This window comes from Toxorhynchites rutilus, chromosome 3 (assembly GCF_029784135.1).
Source record: "Toxorhynchites rutilus septentrionalis strain SRP chromosome 3, ASM2978413v1, whole genome shotgun sequence".
Taxonomy (NCBI): domain Eukaryota; kingdom Metazoa; phylum Arthropoda; class Insecta; order Diptera; family Culicidae; genus Toxorhynchites; species Toxorhynchites rutilus.
Genome location: NC_073746.1, coordinates 198,891,755 through 198,918,392, shown reverse-complemented (window position 1 = coordinate 198,918,392; position 26,638 = coordinate 198,891,755). Strand labels below are relative to the sequence as shown.

At 40.4% G+C, this 26,638-nt stretch overlaps 2 protein-coding genes across 7 annotated transcripts in view; one reads left to right on the top strand and one right to left on the bottom strand.

Annotated features, from left to right (window-relative positions):
* The window catches only part of LOC129780172 (innexin inx1), a 31,795-nt gene extending 17,428 nt beyond the window's left edge, over positions 1 to 14,367 (bottom strand). For 2 of the 6 annotated variants that reach the window (XM_055788160.1, XM_055788165.1), the window contains exons 1-5: positions 14,209 to 14,367; positions 11,840 to 12,176; positions 11,460 to 11,567; positions 1,683 to 1,853; positions 1,272 to 1,624 (exon numbers count right to left, since the gene is read on the bottom strand). In XM_055788160.1, coding sequence (XP_055644135.1) covers positions 1,272 to 1,624; positions 1,683 to 1,853; positions 11,460 to 11,567; positions 11,840 to 12,088 — 881 coding nt within the window. In that variant the 5' untranslated portion in view covers positions 12,089 to 12,176; positions 14,209 to 14,367. Of the gene's footprint in view, positions 1 to 1,271; positions 1,625 to 1,682; positions 1,854 to 11,459; positions 11,568 to 11,839; positions 12,196 to 14,208 lie in introns of all 6 variants that reach the window. The other 4 variants (XM_055788162.1, XM_055788163.1, XM_055788164.1 and 1 more) reach the window with 4 other exon arrangements.
* Positions 14,368 to 23,066: 8,699 nt separating this feature from the next.
* Positions 23,067 to 25,468, top strand: LOC129778846 (innexin inx2). The gene is made up of 2 exons (XM_055785972.1): positions 23,067 to 24,430; positions 24,546 to 25,468. Exon 1 carries the CDS (start codon positions 23,235 to 23,237, stop codon positions 24,312 to 24,314), a length of 1,080 nt encoding a protein of 359 aa, XP_055641947.1. The 5' UTR covers positions 23,067 to 23,234; the 3' UTR covers positions 24,315 to 24,430; positions 24,546 to 25,468.
* Positions 25,469 to 26,638: the final 1,170 nt, after the last annotated feature.

Genomic DNA, 26,638 nt, shown 5'->3' with positions numbered 1-26,638 from the left:
GCCGTCTTACTGCCGTCCGGTCGCTAGTTAGAAAACTGAACTCGTGAATGACTTATTTGTGTTTTTTTCAATCGATCTTTCAATATTCGTGATTCCATTTATTGTTTCCGGGTTAAAAATGACGTAAAGCATTTTTCAGCGTTAAGAGTTGTGTTCTTCGATGGAAAACTGAAGATGAAAATTTGTTTCGATACTATTGCTTTCACCTCCGTCGCCACAATACGAAAGAATCGAATCAGATTTTCTGTTGTCGTTCTGTGTATTCTGGATGTTTAGTTCAGCGTTGGAGATAGTATTTTGCTATGAGGTAATAGAAAATTACTTAGATATTCAAGAAGTTCAGTATTCCAGTTTCAGTGCTCTAGACAGCGAGCAATCAATAGTACATGTTAATGTAAATGCGGTTGTTTCTTGGACATCACTCTACTTTATTTATTTATTTATTTTTGCGGCACGCGACACCATAACTAACACGTGTTTGTAGCCTCTATAAGAAAAGTCGAATACCGCTGCTGTAGCACCTCAATATATGTGTCCTTTTTACTAAGCTTTCTGTCGTATGTCTGTGTGGAGGAATTGTGTATGCGTTTTCCCAGGTCTCCCAGGTCTCAAACCGTTCAGTAATGATTGAATATTAACCAGCAATCAGTAGCTTGGAACGAATTTTGTGGTACCTTTTTTTTCTTGTATAAATTTGGGGCTCGAATTGTGCTTGGAGCCAATGGTTCTTCAAATTGGAGCGTTATTCATTACATCTATTGAAAAACATCGTCCCGGACTACCGGTTCTAGCCTGTATTTGACTTGTAAAATGATCGTTTCGAACTGTACTGGGACAGCAGGTTTCCAACCGACATCTCGGTCCTCCGTAGTCATTAAAAATATCTGCTCATTGACGACTGTGGAATACTTTGGAGACAAGAGGAGGTCCAAAAAATTGTTCCAGTCGTTCTCTTCGTGATTGATATTATCCTGGACGCACCATTGGATTCGCTGAAGTTGTCGAGTATGGAAAAGGGATCGGCTGACTGTCAAAAATCAGTCATCCTTGGCACATCAGCGATTGGCCGTCAATGAAACGGGACTGAAAATCAGGAGTTGCAGATACGTACATTCCACAGAGCCTAGTTTCCCTTTGGTATTTGACTAATCAGACAAATGAAGACTTCTCGATAGGCTTTGCCTGTCCATAAATAAGCTTCATAGTTGTCGCAATTGATAAATACGTCACTGGTAAATATATGCATCACTACGAATGATTGTTTAACTTACCTGTAAATCATAAGGCATATGAGCATTACTGCTAATATAATGAACCAAAACCAGATGAATATATACGTCTTCTCATTCACTATATTCAGGGGTAGGATGCAGAGAGAATCGTGTTTTTGTATTGTTCCAGACGCACCGAACTTATGGAATATACATTTGGTAACACGTGGAAAGACGTACACCATTGGATCAATTCGCTGTTCTTGTGGTTGATCCGAAAAATTCATCACTCTCCAGCCATATGAATAAAATTCTCCTTCGAAAAATTTATTCATCATCCATAATTGGACAATTATGTTGACCAAACATAATGCTTCGCATGCAAAGTATCGTAAAACATAAAGTTTGTGGCGCTACAAAATAATAGAATAATATAAAACAATACGCTAGCATTTCTAATCCAAATCTTACCCTCAGTCGTTTCAAAAAATATTCCATTAGTGCGTTTTTCTTCGCACATTTTTCATCCTCCCTGCAGATACCATGGTTCAAACCCATAACAGTAGTACGCATCACGCCACCTTCTGAGGCCTCCCATAGAACCTTCGGCAAGTAACACGCAGCCGCCTGAAAAAAAAAAATCTATACATATAAAAATGAATATTCGTATGTCTGCTATTAATAGACTCTATAACTACTGAACCGAAATCGATTCATAGACAACAGACAGAAAGGCGCAGATTCCATATTTTTCCAGAAAATGGAAAAAAGTCATAGCTAACAATATTTTAACGTATGTGATCAGAACTAGTTCTAAAACTGAAAATGAATTTCTCTTGAAATGGAATTTACCTCTAATAAATTTCTTGAAAATAATGTGTTACCTACGTTACTAAAGTGTAACCGATATGAAACTAAGATATGTATGAAGTATATGGTTATAGTTCCACGTTAGGATAGTCTTAGTCAGAATTCCGAAGAATACAGACGGTAAATAAAATCCCACTTCCGTTTTCCAATCCGAATTCCTCTAGTCCATTGAGGTCGAAGTCCACCGGTTGTTTTATAGTTCCGAACTTAGTGAAACTTGTGCCCAGGTTTCTCAGCCCGTCCTTAGTAAAAAGGAGAGCGAGACGGATCACAGTTCGTTTTGGGCGGTAGTTCCCATAATCACGTGTATGCAATTGAACAATCCGACTCAATTGCACCAGCGAAAGGAAAAAGTGTTTGTGTAATCAAGTGGCATTCACGTTTTTAGGCCCAGAGGCCATTAGTGCCGTTAAGAAAGCCTTCGCGTCGGACAATCCGGGTAATCCGCTGAAACATTGGTCTTTCGAACCAGATGCGAAGGACATTCCGGGGACCAAAAAGTGATTGTGGCCACGTTTGCCAAGAACAAAGGTTCGGTGTGGAATCTGCCATTTTGCACGCGATGTGTGAAACCAATAGGCATTGTTAGTGCATCCGCTTGTTCGAGACAGTTAGCAAAGAAGATTGCAATTGTTCAGTGTCGAAGACTAAGTAGTGACTTTGACCCTTTGTGAAGGTGAACAATCTATTGTTTCTCGCGATTTAACCCAAGCCAAGCTACGCTAGCATTGTTGGATCGATCCGTGGTTCGATCGATCGATTGCAATTGAAAGGAAGCTTTATATCCTTTGCTCGGGCAAGTAGTGCACCGTGTTTAGCAATTCGGTGACTGTGCAGTGTTGCTCGATATTCCTTGGTGAAAGAAACGTCCGCGTCGGTGAAGGGTTTATGACTTACGCTACGTTTTACGTACCGTCCCACCCACGTTCCGTCGCGTTTGTGAATCGATTTTCGTTGTTGTGGTCGTTCGAATAACGCCATCGTCGGGAGATGGCCACCATGAAAGTGAAGGACAAGAAATTGAAGGATAAATTAACCGTTCGGCGGACCTTACTTTCAACACTCGAGACGGTGAAAGCCTTCATGGATAATTATGAAGAAGAACGAGATTTCCCTCAAGTACCAGTGTGGCTGGAGATACTCGACCAGGCTTTCCAGGACTGCTTGAAGGTTCAATCCGAAATTGAAAGGATGGACAATGGAGACGCACCGTTAGTCAAGCATCTCCAGGAACGTCACCAGTTCCAGAGTAGATACTGTGCAACCAAGGGATGGTTGATGAACAGGCGATTGCTGGACCTGAACTCAACCATCAATGTACACGATGCAGCTCCAGCTCAACCTACTAGCTTCCACCTACGGTTGCCAAAAATAGATCTGCCGAAGTTTGACGGCGACTATTCACGGTGGCTGGGATTTCGTGACACCTTCAAATCGATGGTACATGACGTCAAGGACATTCCACTGGTAGCGAAGCTGCAGTTCCTGCTCCAGTCTTTAGAGGGTGAGGCACGTCGTACGCCTTACGAGACGGTGGATATAGTGGCAGCCAATTATGTCATCACCTGGGAAGCCCTCCTAAAGCGCTATGATAACAAGCGGTTTTTAACAAAACAGTTGTATCGTACACTACACGATCTCGCTCCAATCCGGAAAGAATCTGCACAGGATCTCCATCATCTTGTAGACGATTTTCAACGCCATGTGAAGGCACTGGCGAAGCTTGGTGAGTTGGTGGAAACGTGGGACACTCCACTGATTTGTATGTTGTCCTATAAATTGGACCCTGCTACCCTCAGAGCCTGGGAGGAGTATGCAGCAAAGTCTGATAATGTTGGGTATGAAGCATGTATCGAGTTTCTCTACCAGCGAATTCGGATTCTGCAAACAGTGTCAACAGAGATCCAACATCGTTCTCAAGCAGCACCAGCCAAGGTGGCCGGTCCCCATTCCTTCAGCAAGAAGCTCCCCACTACGAAGGCGGTTGCCAACTCCGCTACCGCAAGTTCGCGTCCAAGTCCACCATCCTGCATTGCATGCCCGGAGAAGCATCTATTGTTTCAGTGTTCAGCCTTTCAAAGAATGACCGTTGAGCAGCGCCGCGAACTAATTTCCCAGAAGCGACTTTGTTGGAACTGCTTCAAATCGTCGCATATCGCACGGAGATGCGACTCCAAGTACACCTGTCGTCATTGTCACGAACGCCACCACACCCTGTTACACAAATCCTCGAGCGACTCTGCAGCACAGTCAACACCCCAGTACCCGACACAACAAGCGAATTTCCACGGATCGGATATTTTGGTTCCCGAAGTAAGCGTTCCTGCTCATAGCAGTTCCCCATCAACTGTTTTCCTGTCCACTGTTTCGCTGTGGATCGAGGATCGACTTGGAAGACAACATTCTACTCGAGCATTAATCGACTCTGGTTCGCAGTCGAACTTCATCTCAAAAAAGCTGGCTCGTCGTTTGTGTCTACAGTCAGATCGAGTACGTGTTCCCATCGCTGGCATCGGTGAGACAACAGTGACGGTTACCCAGTCTGTCATCTCCACCATCCATTCCAAGAACAACGAGTTTTCCAGCAAGTTAGAGTTCCTGGTTTTACCTAATCCAACCGCTGAACTTCCTACGTCAAATGTCGACATATCCATGTGGAAAATCCCGTCAAACTTCCCATTAGCTGACCCTGCATTCAACGTGTCGAATCCTATAGACCTGTTACTCGGAATCGAACAATTCCACGAATACGTGATGAGTGGTAGAATAATCATCGGGAAAGGATGTCCAGTACTATTTGAGACTGTCTTCGGGTGGGCTGTAATCGGTCGATGCTACGGCACAACTCCACCAACTACTCCGATCTGCCACATCGCCACCACTCGAAATCTGGAATCTCTTTTGGAACGGTTCTGGGAGCTCGAATCCTTGCAGCCCGACCGAATCTATTCTGCTAAGGAAACCGCCTGCGAGGAGCTATATCAGGCCACTACGACTAGAAATTCCGACGGGAGATATATAGTGTCCCTTCCCAAATCACAGGACCCTTACATTCAACTCGGTGAATCCCGTGCAATTGCCGAAAGGCGTCTACTATGCTTGGAGAGAAAACTTGAACGTGATGCATCCGTAAAGGGAGCATACCATGAGTTCTTGGAGGAATATTCACGGCTAGGCCATATGCGACGGCTCGAGGATCCGGTAGACGACTCCATTTACCACTACTATTTGCCACACCACCCCGTATTCAAAGCCAGCAGTACAACCACGAAAGTACGGCTCGTATTTGATGCGTCCTGCCGTACGTCGTCTGGTAGTTCCCTCAATGATATTCTGCTTGTCGGGCCAATCGTTCAAGAGGATCTTCAGTCAATTAAATTGCGGTTCCGGACAAAACCAATCGGTCCTGTGGCGGACATTGAAAAAATGTTTCGTCAGATTGCAGTTTGTCGCAACGATCAACCACTCCTCAGAATACTTTTTCGATACAAGCCAACGGATCCAATCTCCACGTACGAGCTTCTGACCGTTACCTACGGTACATCTTCTGCGCCGTTTCTCTCCACACGTACTCTCGTACAGCTCGCTACCGATGAAGGCGAGAACTTTCCGATGGCCAAAAAGGCCGTCCTCGAAGACTTTTACGTGGACGACCTCATCAGCGGTGCATCTACACCCGAAGAAGCCGTAGAACTCCGTCGACAGCTCAGTGCTATGTTGCAATCCGCCGGGTTTCCGTTGAGGAAATGGGCCTCCAACAGTTCGGCAGTCCTAGCCAAAATACCATCGGATGAATTGGCAATTCAGCCGGTTTATGAATTCGCCGACGAGCAGTCGGTGTCTACACTCGCACTTATATGGGAACCGCATTCCGATACTTTGCGGTTTCGGATCCAACATACACCTCCTGCAGTCGAACTCACCCGACGGAATATACTGTCGTACATTGTCAAGATCTACGATCCATTGGGCCTTGCCGGTCCGGTAATTTCAACAGCCAAGCAGTTTATGCAGCGCTTGTGGGCATTGAAGAACAACGATGGGAATTCCTACGCTTGGGACGATCCACTTCCGACAAGGATCCAAGATGAATGGAAAGCATTTCATTACCAATTGAACTTGGTGAGCGATGTTCGCATTCCCCGATTCGTTTCGGTGGCCGGTGCTACCAGCTTCGAATTGCACTTCTTCTCAGACGCCTCCGAAAAGGCATACGGTACATGCGTGTACATGCGTTCCGAAGATCAACGCCGGAACGTTGGCGTCCACCTGCTTGCAGCAAAATAAGGGTCACGCCATTGAAGACCCGCCATTCCATTGCCCGCTTGGAACTCTGTGCTGCAGTTTTCTCTACAGACCTGTTCCTGAAGGTAATTGCCTCGCTTAAATCTAACTTTCCTGTTTTCTTCTGGGTAGACTCCATGACCGTGCTTCAATGGCTGAAAGCATCACCCAACAGATGGAAAACTTTTGTGGGCAACCGAGTGTCCAAAATTCAAATTGCGACAGTTGGTCATCCATGGTACCACGTGCCAGGAAAGGACAATCCGGCCGATGATATATCCCGTGGCCTCACTCCAGCCGAACTTCTTAACCAAGAGCGATGGTGGACCGGGCCTGCTTGGCTCAAGCAGACCAAGAAACATTGGCCAAGCCAACTCGTCGATTCCGTGGCATCCTCCAAGGCTGTCGTCGAAGAAGGTAAAGTGTGCCTGGCGGCACTCATATCTCCCACGGATCAACTGTGCGATTGGTTGTTCAACTGTTTCTCGTCGTATACTAAGCTTTGGAAGGCCGTGGCATATTTCCTGTGGTACATGGGTGTACTACACGCAACAGCTGCCAAGAAACATCCTGATGGGGCTTGTGCGGCATCCTCGAAGACACCATGTGAGCCACACACATATCTCACTGCATCCGATCTTCAAGACGCTGAACATGTTCTGTGTCAACTATCCCAGCGTGAAACGTTTCCGACGGAGCTGAAAGCACTACGCAATGAACGACCGGTTGACAAAACATCACCTATGAAGTTCTTCAATCCAATGCTCTCCAAGGACGGCCTCATCAAGGTTGGTGGTCGTATTCAAGGCTCCGACTTTCCCGAAGGAATGAAGCATCCAATCATCATCTCGAGTAAACACCGATTGGCACACCTGCTTGCTCATCACTACCACCGAACTCTAATGCACGCCGGACCGCAGCTGATGACGACCACCATCAGACAGAAGTTCTGGATTCTACGTGGCAGAGATTTATTGCGTCAAGTGTACCACCAGTGCTATACCTGCTTCCGTAGAAAACCGGTATTGATCGAGCAAGCAACAGCAGATTTACCTAACTCCAGAGTGACACCGACGCGGCCATTTTCAGTCTCCGGTGTCGACTATTGCGGCCCGATCCTCTTACGTGGTCCACACCGTAGAGCAGGACCAGTCAAAGCATACATCGCTTTATTCGTGTGCTTCTCAACGCGGGCCGTACATCTGGAGCTCGTCAGCGATCTCTCCACAGCCGCATTCCTGGCTGCTCTGAAGCGGTTCATAGCACGGCGTGGCAAGGTCTGTGAACTTCATTCAGACAATGCTACAAACTTTAAAGGAGCCGCCAACGAGCTGCATCATCTCTTTAAAATGCTTAAAACGGACGACAGCAGCCGAAAACTCATTTTCGACTGGTGCGCTAATGAAGAAATCAGGTGGAAATTCATTCCACCGCGCGCACCTCACTTTGGTGGTCTGTGGGAGGCGGCGGTGAAATCGGCGAAGAGTCATCTTCTGAAGGAAGTGGGTAATACAACCGTCACCCACGAAGAAATGCTGACCCTGCTCGCCCAGGTCGAAATGTGCCTCAGCCCACGGCCCATAACTGAGATGTCCAATGACCCAACGGATCTAGAGGCTCTTACACCGGGTCATTTCCTGGTCGGTTCGAACCTGCAATCGATTCCAGAAGCCGACTACAAGCAATTACCAGACAACAAGCTCAGCCGTTGGCAGCTGATGCAAAAACGACTCCAGGCAATTTGGAAGCGCTGGAGCACCGAGTATTTACAGCAGCTGCAGGCCCGTTCATCAAAGGGCATCAAACCTCCCGTAGACATCCGAGTGGGTCGGCTAGTCATCATTAAGGACGACAACCTTCCCCCAGCCCAGTGGATGTTGGGTCGCATAACGAAGATTCATCCCGCTCATGATGGTATCGTTAGAGTCGTCACCTTGAAGACGGCATCTGCAGAAAACGTCGTCCGCCCTGTCGTCAAACTTTCGTTTCTTCCAACGCCATCGAACAACGTGAACGACGTTGATGACGAGGTGATAAATTGATTCGTAGTTTATATTTTTTTTTTGTTTTCCGGCAGCCACCAATCCAATTGGTTTGAACTTGCAATGAGCAGCTCAATGAAACAGCCCATACTATGGACCGCAATCAGATCATCGATTAGTACGCAGCTGTGTCCGTAGATTAATTAAAATAAGTGACTATTTTAAGGTGGCCGGAATGATCAGAATTAGTTCTAAAACTGAAAATGAATTTCTCTTGAAATGGAATTTACCTCTAATGAATTTCTTGAAAATAATGTGTTACCTACGTTACTAAAGTGTAACCGATATGAAACTAAGATATGTATGAAGTATATGGTTATAGTTCCACGTTAGGATAGTCTAGGTCAGAATTCCGAAGAATACAGACGGTAAATAAAATCCCACTTCCGTTTTCCAATCCGAATCCCTCTAGTCCATTGAGGTCGAAGTCCACCGGTTGTTTTATAGTTCCGAACTTAGTGAAACTTGTGCCCAGGTTTCTCAGCCCGTCCTTAGTTATTTGTACTGCGGCCAACTTCACCTCGTCGCGATGGAGCTGAACATTCGGTCCATCTTCATGCCAGATTGCGAAGTTTCAAATCCGATCGGATTCCGGTGTAGTATACCCAATCCCAAATAACATATTAACAATTTTCATGCCAAGAAGCCACATTTGCAAAAGATAAAAACAGCTCGCATCATTCAATGCAAGCACAAGGTATAAATTATCCCATTTCCGTAAAAGCCTTAGATTTGCAATTGAACGCTTTTGACCTTTGTCAAGTCGCTTAAGTGCATCCACCCACACTTCAGTGCCACACTTTTTTCTCTTATTGCCGACTCCTTTTTTATCCCATTTGTTTATTTTAGACTCATCAGCAATTAGCTGTAACAGAGCCGAATTTTAATCGTGTACATGTCACATGTTCATCATATCTATAAATAGAACACTACACAGTGGTGATACTAGTTTACATCAAAATATATTCCGCAGAAAATATCAAGTGAACGTTCCTCTCTGTTTCCAAGCACACAAATGACCCCGTTTCCGGACGAAGTTCGGTAGCGAAAATTGTATCGCTTTGCGATAGAGCAGCGAATAGTGAGGACCTGTGTTTTCCACGAGTCCGGTTCCAACTTCTCGTCTCTTGTATACCAGGCAAGGAGCAGAAATAAGACGAGCCTGCATGCTAGAAGAACCTACCCAGAAGATCCAAGATCCCACTCAAGCGAATCCGCAGGTAACCAGGTGACCGAAGTAACGTTCTGGACCAGAACCGTACCACAGAAGCACCAGGATTCAGCAGCCACTCCAGACACTACACAAATACACTATGGGTAATGTAAAAGAAAGAAGTGTGTGCAGGTGGAAGGAGCACTTTCAGGCGCTATTGAACGGTAAGGAACAAGAAGAGCAAAACAGGAACAGGATGAGGATTATGAATAATGAACAAGCTGTGGAGCCACCAACATAGGAGGAGGTTAAAAAGGCGATTAATGAGCTGAAAAACGGCAAGGCCGCTGGGAAGGATGTTATCCCGGCCGAACTTCTAAAATCGGGAAGCGAGCGGCTGTACAATGCGAAACCAAAGAAACGAGCTGTAGCAGATTAGGCTGGAACACGGTTTTCCATCGAAACTAATTACGCTGAGTTACGACAATGGAAGGATCGACGTCATGCGTGCGGATAGCTGGCGAGACATCAGTCGCGTTCGTAACGTTAGATGGACTGAAGCAGGGGGATGCGTTCTCCAATTTACTGTTCAACATAGCCCTTGAAGGAGCAGTACGAAGAGCAAACGTGCAAAAAAACGGTACGGTCATCATAAAATCGCACATGCTCCTTGGTTTTGCGGACGACACTGATATCATCGATATCGACCATTGGGCCGTGGAGGAGGCCTTCAAGCCTTTTAAGAGCGAAGCGGCGAGGTTGGGACTCATCACCAACTCTGCCAAACAGAGTACATGGTAGCTGGCAAGGAGCGTGGAGGTTACGGTGGTGTTGGTACTGAAGTGGAGATTGAAGTGATTGATGAATTCGTTTATCCTGGTACGCTTGTGACTTGTGACAACGATATGAGCCGTGAAATGAAACGACGAGTTGCAGCTGCAACAGGACCTTCTGCGGACTACGTATCCAGCTAAGGTCTCGTAGTTTGCAAACTCACACAAAATTACCGCTGTATAGGACGCTGAGCCTCCCGATGACCCTTTTCGGACATGAAGCATGGACGCTGAAGGAAGCTGACCAACGAGTTTTTTGAGCGTAAAATTCTGCGATTGATACTTGGCACGATCTGCTGGTGTACTAGGTGACTAGAGAACGACTGCCCCAGACAAGTTAAGAGACGAATGAACTCTCAGAGTTTAAAGTCTCTCTAATTCAATACCTTCCTTCCTTCCTGCCCCAGACAGACGAAGCTGAACATCTCTAATTCGTTAGGCCCTATACCGGTGAACGGTCCGTCGGGCAACAAAGTAAAAGAAAGGAAAAGGAACTAGAGATTTAGGAAGGTTTAAGCTTCTATCACCGTGGATTGACCCAAGACGGGCCTGTTGTACTAGGTGTGTCGATATTGTCACTATGTGGCTTAGGGCAGCGGTATATGAAAACAGTACAGAAGAAAGTGGAAGGGGTATTGTTTACCTGAAGCGTGAAAGAGAGATTCTGATCACAAGCATCTGAATTTCTACATTCTCGCCATAATGTCAGTAGTATTCAGTTGATACTAGTAATGTATTCGAAGATAAACATTTTGCATATATAATTGTTCTTATAAATTGTTGTATTGCATAGAGTTCACAAACCGTGCACAAGCGTATTGTGTTTTGTTTTGGTTGAAGTGTGGTTTCAACATATTGACCCACATTAGGATTTACTTTCAATCGCCTTCACTATTCATTCACTTTTTTTATCCGACATTTGTCAAAAGTTTGCAACATTCAATTATATTTACAACAACAATTTTTATATTTAAGTATGTAATACTTTAAAATTAGATTCATTTAGAACAGTCTTTTTCTCTGTATATCCATGTCAAAAATATAAATTTCATGAATTTACACTTACCTGAAAGAATAACACAAAGCACACCCATTGATAGTATGTGTAGTATTTTTTAGCATCTTCGTCATTAAAGTCATTGGCTATACCAGGGTGTGCAACTTCACGACCTTGCTAGAAAGAAATTCCATTTCAAAATATATTTTGTTATATCAAATAAATATTAGTAACACCTGTCGATAAAGATTTCTTAGGTTCATACCAATAAGTTTTGCACCGAGAGCTAGTTCAAACATAATGTGAAAATTCGGAAAAAGTTGTTGATAGGGAAGAATGAATAGATGGGAATGGAATGTTATCTTTCATTGCGATGAATACTAATTCATCCAACATTCTCAAACTGCTACACAATACTTCGGATGCTATGATATCACGAAAATACTCACCTCTCTTCTGAATGCATCTGGCATTGTGAAAGTGCTTGAAATCCAGCAGTAGGTATTAACCACATGGGTGGGAATGCCGTTCACAATACAACTGATGGGCTGACCGACATATTGAGTAGCGGTGATGACCAAACTGCAAGCCAATAGTAATGCAGTAGTGAAGCTGTTATGCAACCGGAATATAACACTACTGGTGCATATATCCTGTAGTTTGAAGTATTCCTTCAGGCCTCCTAGTAGTTTATACATGATTGTCTTTTATCGGCGAGAAGCTAATGATGATGCTCGTCAATGTCTAATGTCAATATATCATTTTCAAACCGCCTGTAGAGTAGACCTAAAAATACGATACGTTTCTAGAAAAAAAAATGCTAACGAATTAGAGCATTTCCGGAATGACGGAATGAAAATATTCATATTCATATTTGGTGCGTAAAAAGTCATTACCGAAATTTTGTTCATATTTCCAGGATAGAGAGTTCTCAAAAACCACAGACCTAGCTTGAGCGTTGAAACGTCTTTTTTTTTCTAGCGTCTTGCGCACCTCATACGGTGGCAAATTTAGAAGACATTGTGGATCACGTAATTCACTTATTATTTTGAAGATAAGTCTATCCGTTGGTTGGCTTTACCGATCTAATGATCGGTATCGGAATCGCTGAAGTTGGCTTTAGCTCCCGATGGAACAAAATAGTATTGCACTCCGAGATGCTGAATGGCATCATATTTCTCGAGCACCATTTTCAAAACAGTCGACCAGGTTCTGAAGCGTAAGGTAATTTAGAGCGTTCCTGATCATTAGGTAAATCTTCACGTCACGTCATTCAGGTGATTGTAACAAGCATACTTCGTTTATGAACAGTGGGAATGATAATGAGCCTAGATTACTTCCTTGAGGTACTCCCGGTAATTTGAAGAAAGTCACAGATCTTTTTACATAAGAATCCTTGCTAATCCGAGGATAAGTATCTCTTGCAACAGGACAACCGAGTGTCATTAACAATAATTTAAAACCTTCGAACAGATGCAAAGTGATATGATTTCTCGGTAGGTTTCTTTGTTCCGTTTGTCTCCTTTCTTGTGTGATGGATACATCACTGACTGCTTCCATAATGAAAGATATGTACTCTACTGTAGATAGGTGTCGGATAGGACTGATACAGTGTAAGCATGACTTGATGTTCGTCTTCATCTTCACATCTCTAAACTCAATTGGCGACGGTGGATTAATGTCATCCTCCAGTGTTGGATGATCGGAATCGAGAGGGGTAACTGGATCTGTGGCCTCGGCAATCGAGCACCTAGGTGAAGCAGCATCATTTGCTAACAATTCCTATTGAGCTCTGAATTGATCTTCGTTAGTCCATAATAACAGAAACCATCGAATAAGACCGAGGAAGCCGTCAAAAGGCGTGATCGTAAGCAGTCAATGAAAGGAGAAGCGCAAATGCATCGTCCTGTGCTTCAATGGAATCAAAATACTTCTGGATACAGTTAAGGTGAGTTTTCTTATAGGGTGGCAAATAAATAACGCCGATACCCAACTAAACCTTGCATCCTGATTTTGGCCCAAAGTTTTTCGAAAGTGTCACACACTGAAGAGAGATCAATAAAACTGTTAGTCAAATTTTTTTCAAGAATTTAATATAAATCAAAACACACGAGGTTTAATCAAAAACACCGCAAAAACGCAAAAGCATGAGATGGATAAGTGCAGCTTTCTTTGTTTTGATGCACTTGTTTCTGACATATGTTGACGTTTGTTGGCATCGAATTAAATATTTTGTCAATTGTTTACAGTTAATAATGTTGGGTGTGGTTTTCTTCGAGCGCTTTAAATCACGACATTGAGAATAACACCACCTCAGATGACCAGAATGAAATGACAACAATACAAAAAAAAAAATAAAGTTGTTGATATTATCGTCATAACATTTGGTTCTCGCCTATCGATATTATGAATGGATTTGATCGAATTCGAATTAATGACCAGAATTAGATCATATAGAATTAAGTAAATGTTCAAATGATCTTCGTATTACTAACTTTAACGAGTTCGATAATTGGTAATGATCCAATTATCCACGTTATATATAGTATATATTACTAATTTTTCGAAAATATTGTGAAAAAGATCCCTTGGAAGTGCAGATAATTCAAACTGCTTTTACATCGTACAAATCAAATCTATGATAATTAACTGAACAAAACTAATTGAGGATTGACGCAATGTCCATCCTCGAAATGGAAATGAAATTTTAGCACCTATTTTAATTCTTGATGTGTTAATCCGGTGATTCGAAGTTCAAAACATAACTAGTGTGCTGTAAAAAGAATCATCAATTAATAATAAACAACAGTATACTCACAACACACGAGTTAGGTACACTAAATAAAATATACAGCACTGTCTAGAGCGAGCTTTCTTGATTAAATGAACGACGAACATCTCTTTCAGGTTGAACACTTCAATGATTTGGAACTACTTAAATGATACATTGCCTGCCCTATGGCATAGTTGTCGCCTCGCATACATTTGTGTTTGTTGCTTTCAATCTACCGTTGTATGCAGGACTTTGAACAGTCTGAAAAAGATAAGTTATCATTGAATATTTTTAAGATCATGTTACCATATTATTCCAACAATGATCACTAAGATAGTTGTAATAAAAAAACATAATCATGGATTCGTCGATTGTCTTACGTTAATTATGCCAAGAATAATGCCATCCCATAAATAAACATGTACGGTAGAATGAGAAAAATCCAGATGTGAGTTGGGAGAAAAATATTTCTCTCTGTAGCATTACGTGCTGGAACTCAACATACACGTAGTCGTTTGATCGAGCACAAATCGAAAGCAATTCCCGTTCGTTGTTGACCCTAAGTTAATGCTCCAAAGTACGCTTAGTGTGTGACATACACACAACGGAACGTGACATTTTTTTAGTTACTTTGTATTCCATCCCAAATGCACTCAATAGCAAAGACAACAACTTTCAATTCTACAAACCATGTAATTTAGGTAACTGATTCTATTCAAGTTTGTGGCTCCAAAAAGAATCCAAATTTGCTTATTCATCAATTACTAGAACTCCAGTTAAGCCGTTTATAAGCTTTTTATTCATCTAAAATCTCCACAAGCTTGTAAATTCTAAACAACGAATATAAAACAATATAATTTCTTTAATTTTTATGTAATCTCAATTTTATGTATTATGTATCAAGTTATGTATTACAATTGCTAAGTGTATGCATTTTTAATGAGTTCTATTTTCGATCGACTGTGCATCAATTGGCCGCCTTGAGGGATAGGCAAATGAATGCATACGAGTAGAACGGCATGAAAATTCTTCCATTAAAAAAACATACAATACAATTGTTACCGTGGCCCGGGCGAATGGAACACGTTCTTTCAGTTGCTTACTTAATACCTAGAAAGCTATAACTTTATTTTTAATAGCTCTAATGTGATAATAGTGTAAACTTACATATTTAGTGTTCTTACAGGTTCGCGATATCATCAGGATTCAATAAGGACTACTTGTTATTCCGTCTACTGTACAAAAGGGCCAAACAATATCTTTCAAATACATTTTAACTGAATGGAGTAGAAGTATATTTTTTCTCGAAACATCACTTTTCATCGCCCTGTCATTATACGATGGAATTTTCAGTGGGTTTACTTATCATTACGGTGCCGTACTTGTTTAATATCACACTGAAAACGGCCCTGCCTGTCGAAGAAGAATCCATCTTGTCCACAGATGGATGTCGCATCCAACAGCGTCCATTGTTGCAAAGTGTTTCGATAAAATCGAATAATACAGTAGCATCAACCAATAATTATTGTACGGTTTACCATTCGATCCATTCATTCTCTTTCTTTGAATACAAGTTTCAGTTAGAATCTGGAATCACTGTTCATTTTATAGCAGTGGTCATAGTAGGCGTATCTGAAATATTTTGACAGCAAATTGTTTGGAAAACCTGTATCTTTCGGGGCTCTGGCAACCCTATCCCATCCAATGCAAATTGAGCGTAGGCAGCATAAAACAGGGCTCGCGCTTAGGGGGCTCACGTATTGTTTAATGTTTGGAGTCATATATGTTAATATTTGATTACGTTGGATAGTTTTTTTTGGCAAGCGATGTTTGGATACCCATCCGGAAGCTTTCTTGACGATTTGCAATTCAAATCACAGCCGAAGAATCGCGCGGAGCACTTCATTTTGAATTTTAGGTTATGATTTCTATGCTCATGATTTTCTATGCTGGCTACTGAAAGGCGGCCATCTTAGCAATCCCTTGGTATCTTTTGACGATAAAAATTTCACGTTGATCCGTTTTGTTTTGAAAAAAGTTGTACAGGATGGCCGAGAGAAGAAATTTGATTTGGGATAACTATTTTAAAAATCCAACGTAATCAGGTACTAAAATCGCGAAATCTCTGAAAGTGGCTAAATCGACCGTGTATGATATGCTGAAACGATTCCGTGAACGTACAACTGCTGTTCGGATGGCTCAAAGGTTGCGCCATAGTGGAACCTACGATTAGAAACTGAAGTTGAAAGTGTTGTAAACAATTAAGATGAACCCCGGACTACGATATCGTCAAAAACACAGCTTTAACCGGTACTTTGGTTCGAGAGAATCCGCATGCGAAATGGTTATCGTAATTTCCGTGCGTGGAAGCAACCAAACAGGACGCCGAAGCGAAATCTGGTGGCCAAAAAACTAGGGATACCATTTGTCCAGATTTAGCAGAACATGTCCTGATTTTGAAATGCTTTGGGGCGTCCTGATTTGTTTTTCATATTCTATCATTTGTCCTGATTTTTCTGAAAAATTCAATCTTGTTGACGAATCATAAGTCATTTAAATTTTTTCGTATTTTGTTTTTGAGCAAAATCTTTTTGACGTATGACTATGTATTTCGGAAACATATTGGGGTACACATTTAAAAACGAAAAATCTGCTCCATCGTGCTTATTGCTCAGTCATTTGATGGTGGATTTACGAGATATTTGCATCAATCGATTTAGGCACACCCTAATAATATAAGACAATGAAGAAAAATATTAATTTTGATTGGCTGATTGATTGGCACAAACAACTGTGCTCTCCCAGTTGTTCATTTAATACGAATACGGGACTGAGCAATGCAATTGTGCGTTTGGTTTGATTTTCTGCTTTAGTAAATCCCACCTTTTGATTAATCCTATTTGCGTCAATTTGCGCGGAATCCACTTCCAAATCCATCGATTGCATTCAAAAAAACCTGACTCCTTACAATTGCCCCCAATTCCGGTCAATCGAAAAAAAATTGGGCAAGCGGAAATTTAAGTTGGGTGCCAAAATGACTCGGGATGCTGCAGACATGAAGAGATCGTTGAATAAAATGGCCGCTGAGGTTGAGCAAGAGAAAGTCCAAACTTTGATGGAGGGTATCTGAATGGAAGTACAAAAATTCATCAAAATTATAACGGAATAAATTATATATTTTTTTTGTTTCTGGAAAGAACAATTAATTATCTGCATTTTGACATTGTTTGTACTTTCAACCAATCTCGAAATATAACTGGTTTTGTGATTTCGGTTTCTAAATGACTCAACCCTTATAGAGTAGTAGCGAGTTTCGCGGTACATCAGTGCGCACCCTCCAATTGGCAACACAAATGGAGCGAAGATAGCATTGGTCGGGTCGTTGATTGTATACAATTATCCCTAAGGTATCGACAAACGCATGATTCAAGAGATTGAATGTAGGTCGGCACTTCTTTCGCGTGATTTCCAAACGTATGTCTAATCATTGCTTGTTAAATGCTCATCCGTGTCGTTGCTAATATCGCGTTTGTGGGGATGGCTATCATGATGTCGAGCATATGGTCTGATTTTGCACGAATTTTCATTTTACCGAGAGATGTACCCAGCAAATTTAAGTTCTGAGCTGTTTGTGAACGATCTATGATTTCAATTTAAATCACGAAAACTGCTTTACTCCGACGATCTAACGATCTAACTACGATCGAAAATTTACAGATTCGTCGCATGTCGCTTCGACTACTGTGCCCTTCAGGCCTTAAGAACCGTATGGAATTAAATAGAAAAAGTGTAAAACTACCACATTCTGTCGACGAAAATCTCGAATCTAATTCGTATGTTTAGTCGGACACGTACCCCTGGAGTGTGCTGTTTCCATCCGCGATATCGGCGTGACCATCGATTGCAAACTGCGGTTCAACGAACACGTAACTACCGCCAAAACATTCTTAGTCCTGTAATTTGTTTGACATAGCACCAAAAACATCAAGGATATTTACGCAATGGAGGCACTATACTACTCATTAGTTCGTAGTATTTTGGAGTATTTCACACAACCCAAATACTCCAAATGGAGAGAGTGCAGCGAAGCTTCGTCCTTTACGCCACCCACTTATCTTGGTCTGATCTCGGAAACATGCCCGATCACGAAAGCCGCTGTAGATTTATCTCTCTGGATGTATTTCGAATCTGCAACAGTTCTTTTGTCTTAGATTTAATTGAGGGAAACATCGACTACCCATCGTTGTGGTCCAGTGTTTCATTTTATACGCCTCAACTTCATGAGCGTTAGCAATTATTTATTTGACGACACAGAACTTCCTATGGTAAGTCCTGCATTTTAGAGTTTTTGAAAAAAGGAAGAAATATTACAGGGTAAGTTTAATCGTGCGAAGAATTCAGTAACAATGTTTTCAATGTTTCACTTCAATCTGAAGTACACGGGGCCGAAAAATATGTTTGATCTGAAGGTCAGTGTGTAGGAATCTTTCAACTCCTTCGTCACCATTCCAATGAAATCAACTGTCGTCGTGCCTTCACGATTAACTCAACATAATGGTTTCTAATTGCTAGATTGGAGTCCAAATTAATTCCAAGATCACGCACAATCTACACACGTGTCAAGGTGGTTTCGTGGTTGGAGTATTCGAATTGCATGAGGGACAGAAGCTGATGACATGGGTCTTTGCAACATTTAAGGTCAAGTTGTTGACATGGGACCACGATACAAACTTGTCCAGTATCTTCAGAAGCCGGTAACATCTTCATTATCAACGATAAAGAGGGTTTTTGTCGTCTGCGTATACTAAATAGCACTTCTGGAGAACGTAAAGTTGCAGTATTGATGTTTAGTGAGATTAGCAAATATTTGTCGTCATTTAGTCAAATGATACTTGTAAAACTGTTTTTATTTATTTCTCCTGCTTATGTTCAAATAACGTAGTTTTTTGTTGGTGTCCTGCGTCATGCTTGTTTTAGAATAAGAGAATTTTTCAGGTTTCTTGCGATATGTTTTCGCTAAAGTCATTTACAATGAATTACGAAATCCTGCGAATCTGTCAAACTATTACAATGAAATTACAATGAAAAAATTTTGAAACAAATTCATATTAGTTACAAATGTAGGTTCAAGTATATCTCGAAATCGATACAATTCAATATTCTCTAGTTCCCTAGAAAATCTATATAACCCTTCCCGGAATTTGTCAGTGAATGGCAGGCTTATGCTCTTTTGTTTCGGTCATGGCTTTCACAAAATCTGGCATCTGAGGTACACGACCTTGCAGATAGATAGTTTAATGATTTCTGTATTGATAAAACATAGTTTCTATGCTGAAATATCTTTTTCTCGTATTGGCCTAATTTTTAGTCCTTAATTGCGTTATCCGCAATTTTCGTTATTCGTTCTACTGTAGTTTTTTAACATTCATGTTGCGAAAATCGCAGCAAACCAGTTCATGACAAAGTAACCATGACCTACTCTCAGATACACAATATGGGTTCCGCAGGGCCAAGGGGACGAATGATTGTCTTGCGTTGCTTTCTTCAGAAATTCAAATGGCATGCGTCGAAAAAAAAACAAATAGCTTCAATCTTCTGGGACATGAAGGGGGCCTTTGATTTTGTTGCAATAGAGGTTTTGTCAGACAAATTACACTCTTGGGACCTGCCGCCACAATTGAATAATTTGCTTTGTGAGAATCATTTGACCTTTTCTCACGGAGATTCGGCAGTAAGTCGGATCTCTTACATGGGTTTCCACCCAGGGCTCATGTTTAAGTCCCCTTTTGTACAACTTCTACATAAGCGACATTGTCAATTGCCTTAGGCTAAGGTTACTTTGGATAGGAGTACGCACGAAAATTTGATTGTACGAATAGAAACAAACAATTTTGTTCGATAGAAGCTGACGAATACGAACGAAGCAAGGGGGAAGCAATGTAACCACACCAATACAACTCAATGTGGTTGTTTAGCTTCACTATTGCATACAATTCGTACGACCACTTTTCTGCATCCAGTGTCACCGCCGCCTTACACAAAATTGCAGCCTGAGACAACTTGCAGATAATGGAGTGCTGTCTGTCATAGGATCAAAAGAATTCGATTTGCCAGGACCCTTACGACATACATTGAACAATTTTTCAACTTGGGCCATTGGGCTAGGGATTGAGTTCTCTACGGAGATGGTCGTCTTTTCTAGAAAGCAAAAACAACCAAACCCTAACTTCAACTTTCAGGTAAACTAATCACTCATGCCATGTCATTCAAGTATCTTGGGGTCTAGTTCGACACTAAATGTACTTGGAGGCCCATATTAGGTATCTGAGTAAAAATTCAAATATAAAAAGAATATACTTTCTCCGTAATATGTAATATGTACTTTACTGATGGGTTCTCTATGAAAGAGTCAACAGGATTTGGAGTGTTCAACGAATTTTTAGGACCTCCCACAGTCTTCAGTATCCTTGCTCAGTATCGCGATCTCACGACCTGTTGTAACGGATAGTCTTATTTCTGTTGAAGCTATCCGTTTAGTGAAGCCGGAAAAGCACTCGCCGTACTTCCTTGAGAGAATACGAGAAATTTCCAGACGCTCTTATGTCATTACCTTTGTCTGGGTCCCTTCACATTGCTCAACTCATTAGCAAAGGTGGGTGCGATTGAAGGCGACATTTATCATTTATCAACCAATGAATTTTATTCTTTAGTCCGTAAAAATACCATCGCTAACTGGCAACGCAAGTGTAACGAATATGAATTGGGCCGGTGGTATCACCCGATTATCCCTAAGGATAGACTCAAACCGTGGTTCAGATGTCTGGACTTGAATCGGGACTTTACCATATTTATTCCAATCACTGTTCGTTAGACGCACTGTTATTTTTATGCATACAAATATTACGAATTAAACATTAATAGTCATTTTTCAAAGTTATTGCTAGAAAAACTTTTTTCCTGTAAAAGTATCCATCTTCCAATGTATTTCTGGAAATTGTATGGGCCATTATCTATATCTATATCTATATCTATATTTTCAGAATAAAAAAAAATAATTCGAGAAAAATAAATTTTAGTTTTCAAAATATATTTTTTTCGATGAATTTTTCTTTCAAAAATTTGTTGCCTATATTCATATAATTTTTTGAGAAATTAAAAAAAAACCTTATTGAGAAAAATGACTTTTAACTTTTAAAATTATTATTTTTTTGGTATTTGGTATTTTGGTATTTGGCATTTAAAGCAGAGATTCTCAAAGTGGTCAATATCGACCCTTTGGGGTCGATGTTTTTATTGGTTTATCGATTTAATTGATTGAAGAGAAAATAATGTGAAGTTTACTCACTTCATTAACCGCAAAGTTTTTGAATTGGCAAGTATTTTCTATGAATAAGATGACGATAAGTTTTTTATTTTATAGAGGTCAATGGTCTCTCGCCCAAACAAGTTTGAGAATCCCTGATCTAGAAGAACGTCGTCGAAGATTTTAGAGGTCGAATCTGTTTAATAGCGCACTGTTTATGGAAATAGACAACTATTCAATACGTAACTATATTGTTTGTAAAATGAATATGAATCGTGTTTGAAGCTGTACATCAACTGTACGAATTTATAAAACAAAATGTTATTGCTGCCAGGCACAGTGTCAGCCGAGTTGTTCTAGTAACAATATTAGACGTTGCAAATAAATAAATAAATAAATATGAGAGGGTTATGAAAAAATAAGCGCTACTCGATTAGTCTATCACAGAATTGGGAGTTTAGATTTTGTTAACTGAGAAAGTCTAAAAGCGCAATCGATTCCGCGCTTTACATCAGTCTATCAATAAAGGGAATGGATTCAATGCAAACAAGCTTCACGATGCGAAACGAAAGATCTCCCACTTGATTAGCAAACGAAAATGACCTCCAGAATCAAGAGGTCTGTTTGAAATTGTTTTCATTTAGAAACATCAGGCGACAAAATATTCTAGCGAACATTTTCCATCCAACTGACGCTAACCGGCTAAATGAGTTTACAATGTTTATACATGATGCAACCTAACTGAAATCGGTCAAAACATTGTCACAAAGTACACATGAATCATTTTATGTTATGAGTAATATTTGAAATCAAGTTCAAATTTTTTAACAGCAAAGCTGAAGAACCTGATTTATTACGTGAATATAGCTTCCAAACATAAATATGGAGAAATTATAGAAAACAGGAATAGGTGTATGCGTAATATCGAATGGAAGATTCAACACATTGAAGCATGGTACGCACATAATCTCTTTTTTGAATGAACTCATTTTTACATACGTATTTAGGATGACTTTGTTGTATGGTACATAGCGAAAATAATTTCTGCTGGAATTCTTGATTCATTGATGAAGCTTTTCTCTTTCCCACAAATACAACCCTACCATTTCTTTCATTGTGTTGTAAACTAAAAAGCGATGAATGAACTTTCGTATGATGTGTGTGATCCTTCATTCTACGTGTGAAAATGATGAATCAAACTGAGAATAAAGTACTACGACGCACCAACACATACACATCAGGTAATCGGCGTGCACAGGTAAAGTAAGGGTCATGGGATGTTTCAAAATAGTTTAACTATGCTACTCATAAAACATGTAGCAAACAAAAAAAAACAAGTACGAAAATCAAAACACGTGGCTCGAATAATTGCCCACTCGATCGTCTCTTTGGTGTTTTTCTTTGTGGAAACAATTTTAAATTTTATATTAAATTCCCAAACTGTCGGAGTTGCGAACCGTTTCCAAAAAAGTGCTTATTGTTTGAAGCTTCCCATACCGAATGCATCTGTATGGGACCTTACTGAAACAGAGATACCATCTGATGAACTTTTTTGTACTCCAGATCGTTCCCATCGCAGCATAACTATTCTTATATTTCGATTGCATTATTCGGTTACTTGTATTCATCACAATAGGGTTAGTATCGGTTTAAAGTTTAGAGCAGAGCAGTGTAGTGAGGAGATGTGCTGACGAACAGACGGTGGTGTGGTTATAAAAAAGACATTTTTATTCGAAGTGACACGGCTCGCAGCTAAAAACTATTCATCATGTTTGATGTATTTGGCTCCGTGAAGGGGCTACTGAAGTTAGACCAAGTATGCATCGACAACAACATATTCCGGCTGCACTACAAAGCCACTGTGGTGATCTTGATTGCATTTTCCCTGCTGGTAACTTCGAGACAATACATCGGGGATCCAATCGACTGCATTGTGGATGAAATTCCTCTGAATGTAATGGATACATATTGCTGGATTTATTCAACCTTCACAATACCGAATCGTTTAACTGGAATCGCAGGTAGAGACATAGTGCAAGCGGGCGTTGCAAGTCACGTCGATGGCCATGATGAAGTGAAGTACCATAAGTACTACCAATGGGTGTGCTTCGTACTTTTCTTCCAAGCTATGCTGTTCTATGTCCCTCGCTATCTGTGGAAAACCTGGGAAGCTGGACGCATCAAAATGTTGGTACTTGACCTCAACATGCCGGTTGTGAACGATGAGTGTAAAGATGAGCGCAAAAAGATACTGGTTGATTACTTTGTGGATAATATCAATCGCCATAATTTTTATGCCATTAGATTTTTCATTTGTGAGGTTTTAAACTTCGTAAATGTGCTCGGGCAAATTTATTTTATGGATTTTTTCCTCGATGGAGAATTTTCTACATACGGCAGTGATGTAGTTCGTTTCACCGAAATGGAGCCAGAAGAGAGAGGCGATCCAATGGCTAGAGTGTTTCCTAAAGTAACAAAGTGCACATTCCATAAGTATGGTCCGTCTGGTAGTGTGCAGAAGTTTGATGGCCTTTGTGTGCTTCCATTGAACATCGTGAACGAAAAAATTTACGTCTTCCTATGGTTCTGGTTTATTTGTCTAACCATTTTGACTGGAACCTCGCTGGTATACCGCTTCGCCGTCATAGCCATGCCTAAAGTGCGCCTTTATTTACTACGTGCCAGATCCCGGCTTTCTAAACACGATGAAGTGGAGTCAATTTCATCTAAATGTCAACTGGGAGATTGGTTTATCTTGTATCAATTGGGCAAAAACATCGATCCATTGATTTACAAGGAAATCATAAGAGACCTTTCACTGAAACTAGAAGGCAAAGATATGGTTTGATATGAGGAGTAAATATCTAGAAGAAAATGGTGATATGCGGCGATTCATCGATCAAAAATGTAGGCACACATACAGAAGAAACCACATGTAAACATGACAGAAAAGCAACATCATAGGTATGCAACCACTTACATATCCATAAGAACGAATACATTTGTTAATTCTTTATTCGCTTAAAAGCTAATCCGATGTTTTCTTACATATCCAACATTCTAACGTTCTCTTTTTCAGGCTTCAACCAGCGTGGAAAATAATGCTGTCTTAGCATCGTGAGATTTTGAACAAAAAAAAAGTTATCGAATCACCACACAAGTATAATTTGTTAACATGCTGACCGAGCAATTATAGCTATTATTTCAAGAACATAATCCCTTATCTAGAAATTCGACATTCCAATAATATCATAAAAGACAGACTGATCGAAACGAAAATCGGAAGCTTATTGCCATAGTTTTGCATTGTGTTACTAATTGAATTTTAGAGCAAGCATTTTAACTACATTCTTAGTTTTACATTTGATTCTCGCTTTCATCCGATGCCTTCAATCAATTGGTATTAGTTAAAAACGATTTATATCTACAATGTCAATTTTTTAATTAAAAGAAGAGTATCTAAACAAAACCAATTTCGTCCGTATAACGAATGTAATCTCCGAATCTGTGTAATCTCACAATCAGACACCAGAATATGATAGGATTTTACGATGCTTCTCACAGCTCTAGCGATTACAACATAACATTGTGAATATATATTTTTTCGAATAAGACCTTTTGGAAGCAACAAACCTTGCACAATTAGCATTTAGAATATTTTAATAAAACTTATATTTGGCAAGAATACATCGTGTTTCATATGTAGTTCCAGTATTCCAGCAAACCGATTTTTTTCTACAATGTTAACGCCACACTGAGAAAAAACAAATCGAAACAAAACTAAACAATTACGTAGTACGTATGTCGATCTTTTGGCGATAGTTATAATAATCGAAAATTGCATTTTCGGAATTTTTCATTTTTTTTAAACGGAAAGACTTTTAATGTGCCTTAAATTTGCATGATCCTACTTATCAACATGAAGTCGAACACGTATGTATGATTTTTATGAGTGTATAACACAATATACGTTTGAATAAAGTCACAACTATACGGACATAATCTGACTTATGATTATTACTTGTTTAAGTCACTAGAATAAACCGAAAGCTAAATAATTCATTTTGTTTTTCTAGAAGCGGATGAGCATTCAAGTTTGATGCCTCTTTGAAACAAACAAGTAGGCAACCCATTCTGTACTTTTGAATGTTTGATAAACACAATCCTGAACGACTTGTCTTTAGCATTGCATTATTTATGTTAACTTAGTTTGTGACAAATAGAGAAAAAGATCATGAGACCCAAAATTCATTTTTCGTTCTCACATCCACGTTTTCTTACTAATCGCACGTTCACGCGTCCAATTGCAGAACTGTTCATTGATTGATCTTCTAATCTACCCTTTAAAATTATTTTTTTTACTATGAAATTTCAGTACTTCTAACCAAAACTTGACATTATAACATCAGATTATTTTCAGACACAATTCTCGTGCATGATTTTTCATCCACATGCAAATAACATGTTTCTCCGTTACATGGAATAAATGTTTGATACAGAAAATATGATAGAATGAAGACAGCCCTGAATCGGACAATTCCTTTCTCGAGTTTTGCTCTTATCAACACATTCGGAGATACATTTTTATTTATATAGATAGAAGACGATATAGGAGTACGTTTTGTCACATTAAAATCCATTTCCACTTTCGAACGAAGATCAATTTCGTTACCGCAAACATCAAATGGACTAACAATGCTTGTCAATATGTAATTGTAGAACACATGTGAATTGAATTTTTTGAATTATCAGAGTTTTCAGAAAATTTTCAACTGCCTTGTTTGGTTGAAATATGTGCATTACTTTTCTGAGAACACCCCTCCTCCCCTTTCCAGAAAAAAGGGGCGTCATATCATCATAGAAGCATTCCTCGTACCCAAAAACCCTCACATCTCAAATTTGGCTCCATTTGTATGACTAGTTGTCGAGTTATTCAGAAGTTCGTGTTTCATTTGTATGGCAGCCCCCATGCCCTTAGACAGGGGGTGGTGTGTCGCGCCATCATTGAAACGTTACGTGCCCCCTAAAACCTCCACATGCCAAATATGGCTCAATTTGCTTGATTATTTCTCGAGCCATGTAGAAATTTGTGTTTCACTTGCATTTCATATCTATGGCAGCCCCTCCTTAGAAATATGGGAGGAGTGTTGAACCACATTAGAAATGTTTCTT

Bases quoted from the DNA above. Each gene is read 5' to 3' on its own strand.
- LOC129778846 (XM_055785972.1), top strand. From the start codon at position 23,235: ATGTTTGATGTATTTGGCTCCGTGAAGGGGCTACTGAAGTTAGACCAA.